This window comes from Xenia sp. Carnegie-2017, unplaced genomic scaffold (genome assembly GCF_021976095.1).
Source record: "Xenia sp. Carnegie-2017 unplaced genomic scaffold, XeniaSp_v1 HiC_scaffold_24, whole genome shotgun sequence".
Lineage (NCBI taxonomy): Eukaryota > Metazoa > Cnidaria > Anthozoa > Malacalcyonacea > Xeniidae > Xenia > Xenia sp. Carnegie-2017.
In genome coordinates this window covers 10474227-10490106 of record NW_025813487.1, presented here as the reverse complement: position 1 = coordinate 10490106, position 15880 = coordinate 10474227, and the positions used below count along the sequence as shown (strand labels likewise).

Below are 15880 nucleotides of genomic sequence, written 5' to 3'. Positions count from 1 at the left end.
AAGTTTTGTTAATGTCATGATATTGCTCGTCTGTGTTATTTGAATGCATCGATATTCGAGAGAAAGCTCTCTTTAAATCATCATGTAAATTTACACAATACCATTGACTTCAAGAGAATTTGATCATTGCGAGATTTCTATAGTCAAAAAGACGATTTTAGGAAATTTTGTATTTCAATCTTTATTCTATCATTTTACATCCAATATATGACCTAAAAGGAGGGCGCTAGTTTAAAATAAAATTCTTTTTATAAGTTTTTGTAGCATTGCCGAATTGCTTTGTGGTCTAATTGAACAGCATTAGAACTGTGCAGTGCCCAATTGCAATGTGCAGTTTAAGCTACTTGAATTACGTTTGCGTTTGCGTTGCTAATTTAATGAAAAATACAGTAAGCTTGTTTTCTCGTTTTACATGGTCTTTTCCTTTGCACTCTTTCTCATCTTCACTTGCTTTTCGCTTTTGAGCCCTTTTTAGCTCAGTTGAGTTGAATTTGTTTCTGCATAACTAATGGCAGGAAGCTATATTTTGGATTAAAGAACTTTTAAACCCTAAATCATCATCCAGTTTTTTAGGATGAAATTTATAAGTAATCTCATCTAGATTTTGGAATGACTTAATGCCTTTAGCTTAAAATTTGTATCCTGCTCCGACATAACTTATTTTGTAATTTACAGGACATTAGAGACGCTCGTTTCTCTTAAACTTCTTAATACAGAGAGTTTCCAATTTACAGATTGTAGTGACTGAGGATTAGCCATACAACAACCTCTAAAGTATATAAAAAAGTTAAGAAAATACGAGTCTCTGCTGTGACAGTTAGTATGCCATAAAATATCATAGCTTATTGAAAGGTAGTTAGAGAAAATAAGGGATAAAATATGTTTAACGAGTATCAAGATCGATTCCGGTGAATTAAGAATTGACCAATTTTGATAAAAAATGTTTATTTTACCGACATTTCATAAAGATAATAGATGAAAGGAAAGAAAAGAAATGACCACATGCAGAAATGTACCATTGAAAATAAGTACATGTAACGAGAGCCCTGTAGAGAGAAATGAAACATGTATTGTTCTCTGTATTCTGCAAGATGTTTGAGTGAATATGGTTAAATAGGTCGCTCGCCGGCATGTTTGTTCCTTGAGCGCAATACAAAACTATAGTTTAACTGAATTAAATTAAAAAGTTCGGTTTTATGCTGTGCTCATTATACCTACTGAAGGAACAAAGGGTGTAAAACGTACTTGGTCCCGAGTGGCAAAAACAGTATCGACAAGAGTCAAAATGGCTCTGTGCAATTAAGAAGAAAGATTTCAATTCACTCACTCAGCCAGACTGCATTTTACAGTCGTGTATGTCGAAGTATTTATGGGACTTTTGATTTTGTACTATATTTTAAATAAAAATATCGACGTAACGTCTACTATAATACATATAGGACACTCAGCTTTTCAGGCATGCTATATAAATGCTGTTCTATTTTCACATTTTGAAAATAAAATTTAATTTTACTCAATAGAATTATTGATTGATTACTTTTTTCAATTTATTTGTATCAAATAACTTATTTAATACATGTAAAGTGTATAGGGTGATCTGAAACAGACACAACATAAAATGTAAATTATCTATGTTAACTCTTATTTGCAGTTTGCATTCATATAATTTCATACAGGTAGTAGCTTACTTCTTCCATGAAAACTCTTGTGATGATAATAATTAAGATTAAGAAAATCAACATGATAAAACTGGCACATGAACAGTCTTAAGGATGAAAATGTCACAATGGATATATAAAGTGGTACTCAAGCAGTTTTATGAGTTTGTTGTATCTTGCAAATTTTCAAAAATGTACAAATGCTGTTATCCAATTAAAATGCAAAAAAAATGCAAAAAAATGTTATCCAAAAAAATGTACAAATGCTGTTATCCAATTGAAATCTAAATCATGCTAGATGTTGCACATTTGCCCAAGAATTGTTGAACCACTTGACCCAGAAAAAATTTATTTGCCTCACGAATAATGGGTTTTGTGATAACAAGCTAACCAGGGATGCTGTCGAAAAGAGCTGGTGGACCATGATACTATTTATGTCCTGACAGTAGGGCAACACCAGCATTTCAAAGCAATAAAATCTAATATGCCTTTCAACAAATAATGTAACCATTGCTATTTATAATAATAAAATCAATACCTGTTTTGGCGTGTCTGCTCCATTAAATTCTACTCTTTCACACGCATTTGCTCAATGTTAAACATCATGGGAAAATTCCATTCTGAAATTCCGATTACACAGTGGCGATTAAGTGTTTCACTAATAAACACTTGAAATTGAGCAAAATATGTAATGAACAGGCTTAATAAACAAGCAGATATTTGACTCTACGTTATTTTGACAGGTGAGGAGAAATAAATTATTTGAGTGTTCTTCAAAATGTAAAGAATAACAGCATGAAATGTATTTGAAAGCAAAACGCTTCACTCTCTTCTTTAATTGACGATACGGATTTTCATTTTAAAATTGGATCATTTCACGCCAGGAAAGTTTTTGCAAAGATTGCCAAGCGCCTGATAGAGAGACTAGAAATTTATATTGCACTTTAGCAGGGATTACTTTTAATTGGACAATTTAAGACAAATTGACAGCTTAATTATGTACAAATAATATCGAATTTGTTTTAAATAGCTCTCCCCTTAGTGCATAAATATTACTGTATTGTTTTGTTTGCCTTATTAAATCCACCAGGATTTGCAAAAAAATCGCACTACTAATGCACTCTCAACAGATGTGGAACTGCTGTTTTATGGTGTGGTGTAGTTTTGACAACAAACTGAACAAGTCCAACGATAGCAGTTTAACTACCCGGTAAGAAAAATAATAAGTTTTGCTGTCGTCCTGTTAGAAAATGAACGTAGGGCAATTTATAGTGAAGTGTATCTCGTTCATTCGGGGTAATTATATGATAAACTTGCAAGTAAATTAAAATTAAAGTGAAGAAGCAAACTTTGTCCATTGTAGCTGATTGAGTTCATGATACCCAAATTATCTAAAGTATGTGTGAACGTATGTGTTCAGCATTTCTGTACAAAAATCAGCTAAAGAAGAAACGATATAATGCTTAATATAAGAACCGAAGAAGCAAGTCTAAGTCAGGATCGGAGTTAACACGCTAATGTGGGTGGCGGTGGTGTGTGATTTATAATTAGTTGTGCTCGACTGACGTCTACAGAAAGCCAGTTCACTTTCAGAAGAAATCAGTCGAGCACAACTTAATATGTGAATATACACAACACCACCCTTTATAATCAGCGTGCTAGTGTAGGCCCTAATCTTAGTTCAAGTGCATTTTAACTCTAGGTAGAACTAACAAAGCACTTCAAAGTAGAAAGGACTTATATTAAGCGCAAGGTAGCACCCCCAACAAGCTCCTGATAAAGTCTAGTTACTTCTTTAAAAACTTACTTTGATTTTCAGCTCCCGTAGTACTGATCATATAGATGAATTATGAATTGTTTGTTAAAGCCATCCTACACTGCCGTTTATGACTCATTATGACTCCAATCTCTTCATGAGTGGTGATCTGATGTTGAGTCTTAAGGCCTCGTATGCTTCAGTCAAGTGCCTACATCAAAAGTGATTTGATGTTGAAACCTGAGTCCTATATATACTCTAGTTCAGTGTCTTCATCAGAAATTATCTAAAGTTAAAACTCCTGTCCTTATATAGTTCTATCTAGTTCATTCATTACAATTGTCTATATGTCATATGTCATAATTCTATCGTTGTAAAAAGAAAATACCGAGTCGTCCCTATGTCAGCAATCAGGTCGTCATTTAATGGTTCTCATATTATTGGAACTGCTGCTTCACGAAGCAGCAGCAAATGGTGACGATAGACGAATTGAAGAGCTTCAATCTTTCATAAAACGTGGAACGATTTTGATCAACGTAACTGACGAAGGATGGGGAAATAGAACTCCATTGCATTGTGCTGCTGAAAGAGGTGAGTACCTTAGTTAAATTTAAATTCTCCTCCTGAATTAACCCTTTAACTTCTCTTTTCCTCCCTTCTCTTCTATTAGTGCATATTTTTTTTCATAAGGAAACTCGAGGTGTGTAAAGCTACTGTTGGAATCGGGAGCAAATCCTTACTCACGAATGACTGGAGGCTGGACACCAGCCCATTGTGCGGCTGAAGCTGGAAAATTTGACATATTAAAAACTCTAATACACCATGGCACTGAGATCGGCATTGAGGATGATTTCGGGGATAGCCCTCGAAACATTGCAGAAATTTATGGCCATGAAGAATGTGCTCAACTATTACAAAGGTGTGCAATGTTTACAAAAAGAGCAAGGAAATGACTAAAAACATAAGTGTTGTCTTTGTTTTCAACTTTCACTTCTAAAAGAATGCTTAAATCTAGTAGTATTTTTTGTAGAGCACAAGTGAGCAAAGGACTACACTGGCTCTCATTCTTACAATTCAGTATTTTTCATATGCATTTAGTACAGTGGATAGCAGCCAACCTGCTTTATTTATCCTGCTAAACAGTTTTTTCGTTCACTAACCGAGAAAACGTAAAAAACAAGTAGTGAATTGTATATAGAAACATGTAATAATAATGTCCTGAAATTTTCATCAAAAGAAAACATTCGCAGATAGCTACCACACTGGTTGAGTATTGAAATTGGGAAAAGCGATCAGGATGTAACATAATTCTTATTGTATAGTTTTAAGAAATTTGTGTCGTTATGAAAAGCGCTAAATTTGATTAAAATCAGTTATACTTTTTCAATCAAGTGTTGTTTGGTGTTTTCATCTTGAAATTGTTACGAATGTTAATTATTTTAACAGAAGCCGATATGTTTAAAAGCAAACAACTATCAAACACTTTACAAGTCGACTTTGTCGAAGATAAACACCAAGGAATTTCGTCAACAAAGACCTGAGTGTTATTGTTTCACTGAAAATTTTAAAACAAGAGGCAATGAAGAGCTAAAATGTTTCAACACAAAATTTGGATGACCAAGGGCCTTCCAACCCGTTTATTTAGTCTTGCTTTGCAAACTATGCGATGTACACATCATAACAGTAGTTTTAAAATGAAGTGCACGAAACTCTATTTTGGCGGTGTTTGCTCAGGTATTGAGAGTAACTTTTGTCAATAATAGAAATTTTAATATCATTTAAAATATTTACAATATTTTCCACCTCATGTTACAAACTCATCTTCATACTTGTCAATATTAGTTCTTCCTGTACAGGGTGTACAAAAAAAAGGAACCTGAATAAATATGTTGATCGCTCGTTTTTTCTTATTTTAAACGTTTAGTAAATGAAATTAAGCGAGGGTGTTGTTTAGGTTTCTATTCTTGACGACGTGGGGATGGCCGTACAAACGAGATGAGATTTCAAGCGTGACGTCACTAAAACTATATCTGAAGATATAGAAAGAATTATCGACGAAACTTTGGGACATTAACAATAATTTAAATGAAACGTGACAAGAAAAATAAACGCAAAATTGGAAGAAAAATGAAAATTCGAAACCTAAGGCGAAGTTGAAAAAACTTTTGTTGAAGTAGTTACGCCAATGATTCAAAAAACCGAAGGAATATCGATGCATCTGTTTCCCAATGAAGAAAGAAAGCCGCAAAGACGAAGAAAATTGGTATATTTTGTACGAAAACATCGACCAGCTTTGAGGCTTCCTCTATTTCGTGTCTCTGTTCTGCACATTTTGAGGATTCTTGTTTTGACCTTAAGTTGAGCGTGCAAGTAAAACCCAAAAGAAGATTGAAGAAAGATGCTATCTTAACCGTTGATGTGGCCGGGATTCCTGAACCATCTAAGAAAGAGACGACGGATCGAAAACGAAGACATATTTTATCGGTATGGACGACAAATATATCTGTTTTTTGAAGTTTTTTAGCAGTTAGAGTTAAAGAAGAAAAAGGTCTTTTCAAGCAATGATTTATCCTCATTCTGTCTGAGGATGACTTTGAAATAAAGTCGAAAATTTACAGTTCACTTCTCGTCTTGTTTTGATGGATATTTTGCAATCTCAAGATGTCTTGCTTTTTCGGAATTTGCTTTATACTATATGTAGCCATAACACATTAAGCAAATTTCAAACGTGTATTACCTTTAGGGAAATTTATCGATCACTCTTTCTATGTCAGGATTAATCGCATTTAAAACTTTCCTCTACCATAGTGCTCCTTTGGTAGGATCATAGATTTCTCAATGCTGAAATTGATCTCTCACATTCACATGAGGTAATTGGTAGTGTACCAAAGTGCGAAGAACACATAAATATTTTCAAATCCTGGAAATGCATTAGTGTTTTGACGATTTTGTCTAGCAAAGGCCCATTGATCGTTTCCCAGTATGAACGCCATTGCTTTAATTAAGCATTTTAACCAAGGGGATTGGGTAAGTCAACATGATAGAATTTTGCAACACTCTCAAACTGTTCTTTCCAATCAATGCCTTTGTCAGACAGAGTCATCATTTTGACGGGAAAAACGATAGATAATCCTCGGTACACATTAACACTATCCAAGTTAAACCTAGTGCTCAAAGATGTTTGAAGTTGGTCTAATAAAGGAGTAGTGATGGTTAGTTTATAATGTTCTTTGAATGATTGACTGGGGGGATTAGATGGCATAGTTTGTCTTCTAACAACTCGCTTTTTTGTTTCTTGAACATTGACCTCTTCATACCAACTGTTATAATAAAAATCAATGGTTTTCCTCATGTTGGCTATATCAATCTTCAAAGTGGTTATCAAATGAAAACCATCCATAAAATCAATAGATTTTCCTGCAACAATTGCGTGACTTGAAGAGTAGCATCAAGAACGTTTCTCGTTATAACTAGGACAACAATAAAATGAAATTGAGTGACTAATGAAAGTAACTGAGAAGCATCAACAGGATAGAAAGGCTTCACCTCTTCGCTTAAACTGTTTATTATGTCCTGAAGAGTGTCGATTAAATGAATCAACAACTGTTCGAGCGCATCAAGACAGTCAACTCGCTCAGCCCATCTGGTTTACAAAGACTTGCCAGTTTTGCCTTCTTGGTCTGAACATCCGACTTTTTTTAACGTGCTCAGCAAAGGGCATGTTGCGTGTCTGTAATATGTTGATATAATTAGTTGCTTGAGAAACAACAGATAACATGTCATTAATTTCAACGTTAGAAAGAGTGTCACAGACAGACAAATTTAGTTGATAACTGTAACAGTGAGTGTAAAGAGCTTTAGGATGATTGTTCCTAAAATGTTGGCTGCTAAACCATTTATATGACTTGAAACAGCCCCTGCATATCATAACCCTGTAACCCATAGTTGGTAAAGCAAATTTCTGTAGAGTTTCTAAAATAAGCTTTGAAAGTTGTTGACCACTCAACCCCCATTTGCAATGTAGGAAACGCATGAACTCTACTCTAACATTCATTAAAGAGTCAAAAATCAGTAGAACAAGGGGCAATTGCTCTTAGTGAGTAGAATCAGTAGCTTCATTTGCAATGATAGAATAATATCTATTTTTTATCTCGTTTATCACATCTTCTGATATTACCTTACCAAGGCAATTGATGATTTTGTTTTGGCTAGTCTTGGAAATATAACTTTTAGTCCCGCCACATTTTAGCAAATGATCTTCAAAAAATTTTGATCACCAGCTCTAACACTAAAAGTTAAAGATTCAACAAAATTACCAACATTGCCATTGACTGAATAACAACCAGCCTTTGGTGAAATTTAGCACCATCACCATGACCTCGTAATCCAATGGCAAGCATTCCACAAAAAGAACTGTATCGACAATTTGTTTAAGCTCAATTTCAAGTTTCATGTTGGTATCTAAGATATTTTCAATGAGTTGAGCTAAACCTGACATTTGAGATCATTTCCCCCCATTACAAGTTCCAGCATGTCGCTTTAAATGTACCATAAAATATACACCCAGAAGATGAAGGCCAATGCTATATTAGATACAAGCTGACCGGACACTGGTGCAAAAGTTATTGTTCTACCAAAATCCCAATACAATAGTATTAGTTGACACAAAAGCCAAGATTAAAGCTCAAGAAAGTAAATTCAATCGCATATATTGCAACTGATATTCTCGTTGTTGGAAGATGTATTTCGCAACTGACCTACAAGAAAACGTGCGATGTACACGTCCTGTTTATTGTCGCGGAGACAACGACACTTCCACTATTAGGACTTCTTACTTGTGACAACTTGAATCTAATCAAGCATGTGATGGTAGTATTCGCTAATGGCAAATTAAATTAGATGAGAAGAGCTCAAAGCTTTTGTGCTTTAATAGTCCGTTTGGACGTTATTTAAGTAGAATACATTTTGGTGTCTCACATGAATCTGAAATTTTTGAAAAGGATATTTCTTAGCTAAGTCCTTGAAGAAGTCAATGGAGACATGAACGCTCAAGATTGTATTATAATTTAGGCTGCCTTAAAGTTCACTGGGATAAAGGAACGCCAGAACCAGGAGCTAGGTGCTAAAGTCCCCACCTCCTTTTTTCCACACCAAAACAATAAAGATATTTAAACTGAGCTGAGGTTATTGTTTAGAAGTGTTTTTAAGAACAGTGGTACAAGAAAGAAATCAAAAATCAACGTTTCTATGTCTAAAATAAAATAGGAAATAAGTGCCAATTTCGCGCCACTCAAATAACATTTCTTGGACATGTTGATCTTATGCACCTCAAAGAAATATTTTGGTGACGTGCCTGTTCCTCAGAATAAAACTGAATTGCAGAGGTTTCTTGAAATGTGCAACTATTTGAGATAAAAAAATGTAAGGGTAGAGCAAGATCATCACTTTATTGGCCAGATCATCTTAAAAACATTATGTCTTAGACAGCAGATGTATCTTTGTTACAATCTAATGAGTGGTAAACCGTAGGCCGAGAGAGATGTGGAAGTCGGTCCTGTATCGTGTGAGTTAGTAGCTTCTTTGGAAAGGTCAGATTTCTTAAGTAGGAAATTGCAGATTAATTTATTTGAGGATATTTATGTGGCAAGATGGTGCATTGTTCATGGAATCAAATACTGCAAGAAACGTCTGGTAATCACGGGAAAGTCAGAAGACTCGATGCCCATTTTCAGCAGATTATGTACGTCATCGTTACTGAGGAAACTAGCGTAAAACTGGTCACAGAAGAATGGCAAACCGTTACATTTGACCGACACACTCATTCTTATGCCATTCCGCAACACTCTGCCCCGTCATGGTCTGTTGTTGCGGTAGAGGACTTGCACGATTACTATCCATACCATGCAGCAAAATCATACAAAGATGGTGACCCGCTGAGGAACGTAGTGCTGCACCATAAAGTTCTCATTAGCATCAATTGTTTTCTGTGAATAAAATAAAAGTGTCTCCAAAACTGGTAATCTTTGCAACACACCTGCCAACAATTAAAATTAGCATGTTCAGCAGTAATTAATCCCCAAGGAGCCGTATTGAAATTGCTTCCAATGACGTATACGACTCCTTAGAGATAAATTACAGCTAAATCATGCAAATTGTAAATGTTACAAGGTTTGTTTCAAAGATGACCAGTTTTTTGAGACATGCTGTTGGTGTTCATTCTGTCAATGGTTCTGGGAATGTTTTGCCACAACAAGATCCTTCAGGCATGACAAAATCCAAGCAGCAAATAGTTTCATTTATCACGATAATCTTTTTTAGTTACTAGATTCTTATGACAAATATGATAAATTTCCTGTAATCTAGACATTCTGATAAAGAAGTGAAAGTCCATTCCATGAACTTGAGAAAATTGGTATAGATAAGCTATTACTCATCCTGCTTCAGGCCGTTATATAGAAAACTTACAAAATTACCCTTGGAAAAACACAATTTAAAATGCCTCAAGTGTTGCTTTACTGCTTATTCCAGGAATCTGTATTTCTGAAACTCAGACGAGTGCTGGCTTCTCAAACTCTAGCACCACGTCAACATCCTATTTAGAGCAAACTGCAAATTCTCCTACTACAAGAACCTTAGAAATCTGCGAAAGTTGAAAGAAAACCAAATGTACCTCATCATATGTGAGTCACAAAAAGTAAACTTTGGATAAAAATTATGAAATTATAAGAATATCGTATATGTAATAATAGGTTATTTATAGTAGATGCTAATGAAGAATGTTATAAAAATAGAATTCCGCTTATATTTCGTTTATATTTAGAGTGTCAGGTCAATTATGGAGAAAAATTCTAACAGGAAAAGAAATTCTAAACGAGCTAGATCGTGGTATCCTTCACCGTAAAAAGCGAATAAGAATAGTGCAAATTCTTGTGACATACATTATAGAGCATTTTGGAAATAGGTTTGTGCCATTAAATTGGTTTTACCCTTAATATCAAAGTTCGTTAAAACCACTAAATGCACTAATAAATCAAACACTTGTTTGAAACTTCAGACCATCTACAGATGTAAAATTGAAGATGGCCTGTTGCGTTATTGAAGAGTTTCCTTTCTTGAAGGATCATGAAGGACTTGGATATGTACGTCTATTACTAACCTATTGATATAAACGATTGTTTTTTTTTATGTTCTAATTGTATAGCTATGAGCAATCTAGTCATTGGAATGAATGATGAGTGGCGAAGCTAGCCCGATCTTTTATCACAGTATAGGCACAGTATAGGAATATACAGTAGGTTCACTTCGTGTGCAACTGACTGCTGTATATTTAATTTGATTGCTGGCTGCCGTTAGGCATTTTATCATTCCTATTGATCAAAAAAAGGAATTGACTGGCTGCCACTATGGTAATCACATCCGTAATAAGATATGGCACGAAAAAATTCAATGGGGTGGCTCTGCAATATATTCACTATACTGTGGTTTTACTCCTAAATCGCAAAATTTTTAGCAAAATTATTCATTTCTTTAGAAAATTATTTCGATTGATTGTATTTCCAGTGATTGAACACATAACTACTGGCATGGTTGGAGTAAAAAAACGGGCTGGCTTTGCTATACTGTGTGATGTGATGTAATGTAATGTGTGATACCCTAGCCATAGTGATAATATTTTGAAGTCTGTCCACAAACTAACAGGAACGAAAACGGCTGGTTTGGCTAAAATTTAAGCTATCAAAAGTTATACACCAAAATATTCAGTTTCAAAATGTAAAGCATTTTACTTAGCATTGGAAGACAGTATTTGTGAAATACTGCATACACAAAATGTTTGCATATTTAGGAAGCTTGGTTTACCCCAGGAAAAGGGCCCATTGTGCTACTGGTTGGCTGGAGGAAAGACTAAGAAACTTCCGAAAGAGGAACGAAGTTCGTAATCCATTTGCAGGAATAAAGGACACTGCCACAGTTACAACATCTAAAGTGGCGAAGTACTATAGTATTATTTGAATGCCATACTCAAAAATTTGGTGAGTCCAAAATTGTTTATTGAGCTAATGGTTAGAATGTGAAACAGAAGAGTTTGATCATCATGGCATGAAGGAATAGCTAAAGCACCACAATGAGCTTGCCACTACAGTTAAGAATTTTATGGAGAAGACTAACATAAATAGAGCAAAATGGATAAGAGACAACAAAGACTTCCTATAAGAGTAATGATGGATGAATACCTAGATTGTTTGATAAACCTGCAATGGTGAGTAAAACCCTTATGGTGTTTTTTCAGCATTTTTAACAACTTCTACATTAAGCTACAGATATTAGTCCAAATTAAGAAGTATAGCATTTAACCACTTTTTTTTTATTTTGACAAGGTTGAAGTCAGGGGCTGATCTAGGATTTTTCAAACATCAGTCATAAAACGTCGGAGGCGCTCCGCACCTGGGGGGGTCTGAGGCATTCTCCCCTGAGAAATTTTGAATTTCAGAGTCTTGAAAATGCCATTTTCAGCGTTTTAGAGCAATATAAAATGTATTTTGTGGGCATCGGTTTTGCGTAAATACAACACATTTTGCTTATACGTTTTTTTTCAAAAAAAAAATAAAGTGAACAATACTTGAATGTTTTGCCAAATATTTAGGCTCATTATCATGCCAAATATATGGCTCATTAGCATGTCTAGGAACGTAAATTTATTTTACAATAATGCTATTCAAAAACAGATATATTCTTTAAAATTTCCTCAAGTTGTCAGGCATAGACCCCCCTAGAGACCCCCATTCAAACCTCTATGTAATAAGTTAAGTTAGAAATTTGGTACTACAAGTGACAGTTCATAGATATAGAAAAGCTCAGACTTCAAACCATGCAAGTTTATTGTAACTCTTTACTCATCTCCACATCAGTGACAGCAAATTCACCCTTTGAGAAAAACTCAAAATTTTTCTGCCAAAGATTAAGCAAAATTATCAGAGTGAAAATTTGCAGTTAAGCTTAATGCCATAAATGTTTATTAGGCATTTCACTAGACTATTATCTTCTGCAAGGTGTGCTATATAGCAATCACTAGTAGCATTGTATTATCAAATACAAACAGAATGTAACCAACATGTCTTTAATTATATAATTACATGAATGTTAAAAATGGTTTATGTCATGCTTACTGGTTATGATAAATATCTTTTCATATGATCAAAGCTTGTTTAAATGTAAAACTAAAATAATTTAGTTTAGAAATTATAATGATCATCAGAAAAATTACCTAGTGATCATTAAAAATACTTTGCTGTTTTGCCAAATTTCAAGGTTTATCTGCATACATAGGAAGACATTTTTACTTTATAGAAAATGCTTTTCATACATCAATAGCCCTTTGGAATTTATGGCAACAATCTGGTATGAGCCGTAGATTAACACACCTTTACATCTCTACGTGAGGTGTTCAGTTAGAAAAGGGGACAATATGTGACATGGGACAACATTTCATGTATGTGTAATACCATTTCAGTCAAATTGTCAAAATAAAAAGCTTCATGGATCAGAAGACTAAAAATCACAGATTATAGTAAACAGCTTCTCATGTAATCAATGTTAGTCTTCTCAAATCTTAAACAATATGTAGTATAACTGTCCAATGATTGAATGATCAATGATCATAAACTGAAAAGCCCCAAACATTTGTTTATGATAAAGTAAATAATAGTATGGCACCTTATGGCTACAGATTTTTTGTCCATTGAAATATATTTGCAGAAATGTAGGATTTCGCTGCCATATAACGGCCACGATTCACCATGCATTAAAGAAATCATAGCTAAAAGTCCTTCGGCAACAACAATTTTAGAAGCATCAATCTGCTTACCATACGCCATATTAACATAAATCGCATCACACACTCGCATAAATTGACTTTGATATATTGCATTCATTCATACACTTCACTTGTCCTTTACTTACGATTTTCGATGTAAATTTCTGCTGATAAAACTCAAAACAATGTTGGCTTTCTTTTGAACATCAATGACTGAAATGTCGCTCGCGAGATCGTCTTTGCCAAGCATTTACAATTCATCCATAAATTTTTCACCCTCTTGAAAAAATTCCCAGTTTGGAAAGCAGCATTCATGTCAACATATGAATTTGTAAAAGATTTCCATAAATTCCATCTGATTGTAGTTTAGTTTCTATCATGCTTCAGAAAATTACTATGAACGATCAAACATTCAATTCAGACATTGAGCTTGACTATGTTAGTTCAGTTGGCTATCAGTCGAAATCGGTCAAACCAATCACAGTAAGACAAAAATTCAAATGAACCAATTGTAAGATAGCAATTGGACTCCCTTATAGGTCCGGCCACCCCTATTATCGGTCGAGATTATTCCAGACTGTCCACTGATCTGGCCATTGACCAATAAAATAGCGTTTCTGGCGTTCATAGACTCCTTTATAAGTCGAACCAGTCAAGCCACCCCGCTTATCAGTCGGTTATTCCAGGTCAATTAAAATTCAAGATCTGGTTACCAAGGAGATATTCATTGCATTAGTCATTAGTTTTCAATAATAAATAAAGCTGGATTTTTATCACGAAGTAAATGCGATAATAAAGTAAGAATAATTAATGATTTTTAATTAATATGAATAGGTAATTTTTGAATTTCAAACATCAGTCGCGCGACGGATTTGACATACTCTAGATCCGCCCCTGGTTGAAGTGGACTTCAGATTGTTGTATCCTGATGTTGCTGAATATCTTTTCATTCGAGTAACACCAATAATTGTCGAAAAGCTACTCAATTTTGCTAACTTGCAAGAAATCAATTGGACTTTATACCTCTAAGCCAAGCCTGAATATTTAGTATTTGGTATTTTTCAAAGATCAACCTTGCTTTACAAAGACAAAACTAATTCAACCAAATTTTGTTGAACCATATAGTAATAAGAAATCATAGCATCCCAAATACCACATGCTATGCTTCCAGCTATATGGTTTGAGTTATTTCAGATGAGCAAAAACCCTGATGCCCTTAGCCCGCTACCTCACAACTTTCCAGTAAGACGAAATACTAAAAAAGATGTAACATGGAAGAGGCAGTCAAGTCTTCGTTAATGTTACATCAGTAAGTTTGTCTGTCATTTTCAAAATTTACGAGAGATGTAGAGGGAAGGGACTAGATTTTAGCTTGCCTAACCAATCATAAGAAATTTCGAGATAGACATGCTATAGTTGTCATTATTCTATTTTACAGATTGGAACAAACATACCGAAATCTTTGGATGAAGTTTGCAGTTCTCCTCATACTTTGGCAGTTGGTAGCAGGGAAAAACTGAAACAATGTTTTGTCGTTGTAGAAGGGAAGGCAATGGAGCAACCAAACCTTCTGCTAGCCATTGACGTATGCTTCAAATTATTCTACCTGTTAGACATTCATTATCCTTGGCAGTATGCAACCACCCAATTCATTCAAAAATATTTTATCTCTTGGATGACAATGGAAAAGAGCATCACCATCAGTAATTAGCTTAGAGCAGCTCTAAAGTAAATGTTGTGGGTTTTAGAAATGGTAAGTTATGGAAAGCAAAATGAAAAGTGTTAGAAAGAACTGAGCAACCAAGATCTTACACCATTAAGACAGAGAAAAAAGCGATTATTTGATGAAACCACAGAGACATGTTAAGAACATTGGAAAGAGTCGATCCCTGTAATGCAGCCAATGATGAATTAGATATCACACCTGCTTGTCCATGTTAAGAAAGAACTCAAGCAGACACTTTCATCAAACTTTGATCAATCACTTTCGCAATCAAATCATCTCATTCCTAATAACACTGAACAATGCACTCGAACACGGTATGGTAGAGTTGTGAAAGCATCAAAGCGTTATTCAGCTTACGAGAGTGAAAACGAGTGTTAATTTTTACAATTTATGTTTAGAAGAGACTTTCTTATTGTTTGAACATTTATTAAGTGAGATGGTTGTTATAATTATTCATAAGTGATAATTATTCCCAACAAAGCCACACCCAGAAAAGGAATACCATAAATAAACTCGTAATCACTAATAATGGGCAGTTAGTCTTTTATAATTTTAGGTCTAATATTTACTTTAATAAAATTTAGTATCAACATCTCTATTTGACACCTCCCCATATTATCATAATAATAGTACATTATCATAGTGAATGGTCAATTGGGCCTAGATACTGTACAATTAGTTTTAGTTTTTTTTCATTTTGTTCACACGAAAGTTGATAGACTTACATATAAACTTTTCACCATTAAATTAAACGTCTCTTATGCCCACGGCCCACCCTAAAACCCGTTTTGATTATTAACAACACTCCCAAGGACAGCAATTTCTATTTGTGTAGTAATGAAGCAAAATTAACTACTTGAAAGATAACAATACGAAAATCATGTGAAAGAAATAAACTCACCTGCATACTGTTGGCATATATGGGTAAC

General features: G+C 34.5%; 1 protein-coding gene across 1 annotated transcript; it reads left to right on the top strand.

Annotated features, from left to right (window-relative positions):
- The first annotated feature begins 3839 nt into the window (after positions 1 to 3839).
- On the top strand, positions 3840 to 4367 carry LOC124452116 (ankyrin repeat domain-containing protein 66-like). The gene is made up of 2 exons (XM_047002705.1): positions 3840 to 4005; positions 4105 to 4367. Exons 1-2 carry the CDS (start codon positions 3840 to 3842, stop codon positions 4365 to 4367), a joined length of 429 nt encoding a protein of 142 aa, XP_046858661.1.
- The last annotated feature ends 11513 nt before the right edge of the window (positions 4368 to 15880 follow it).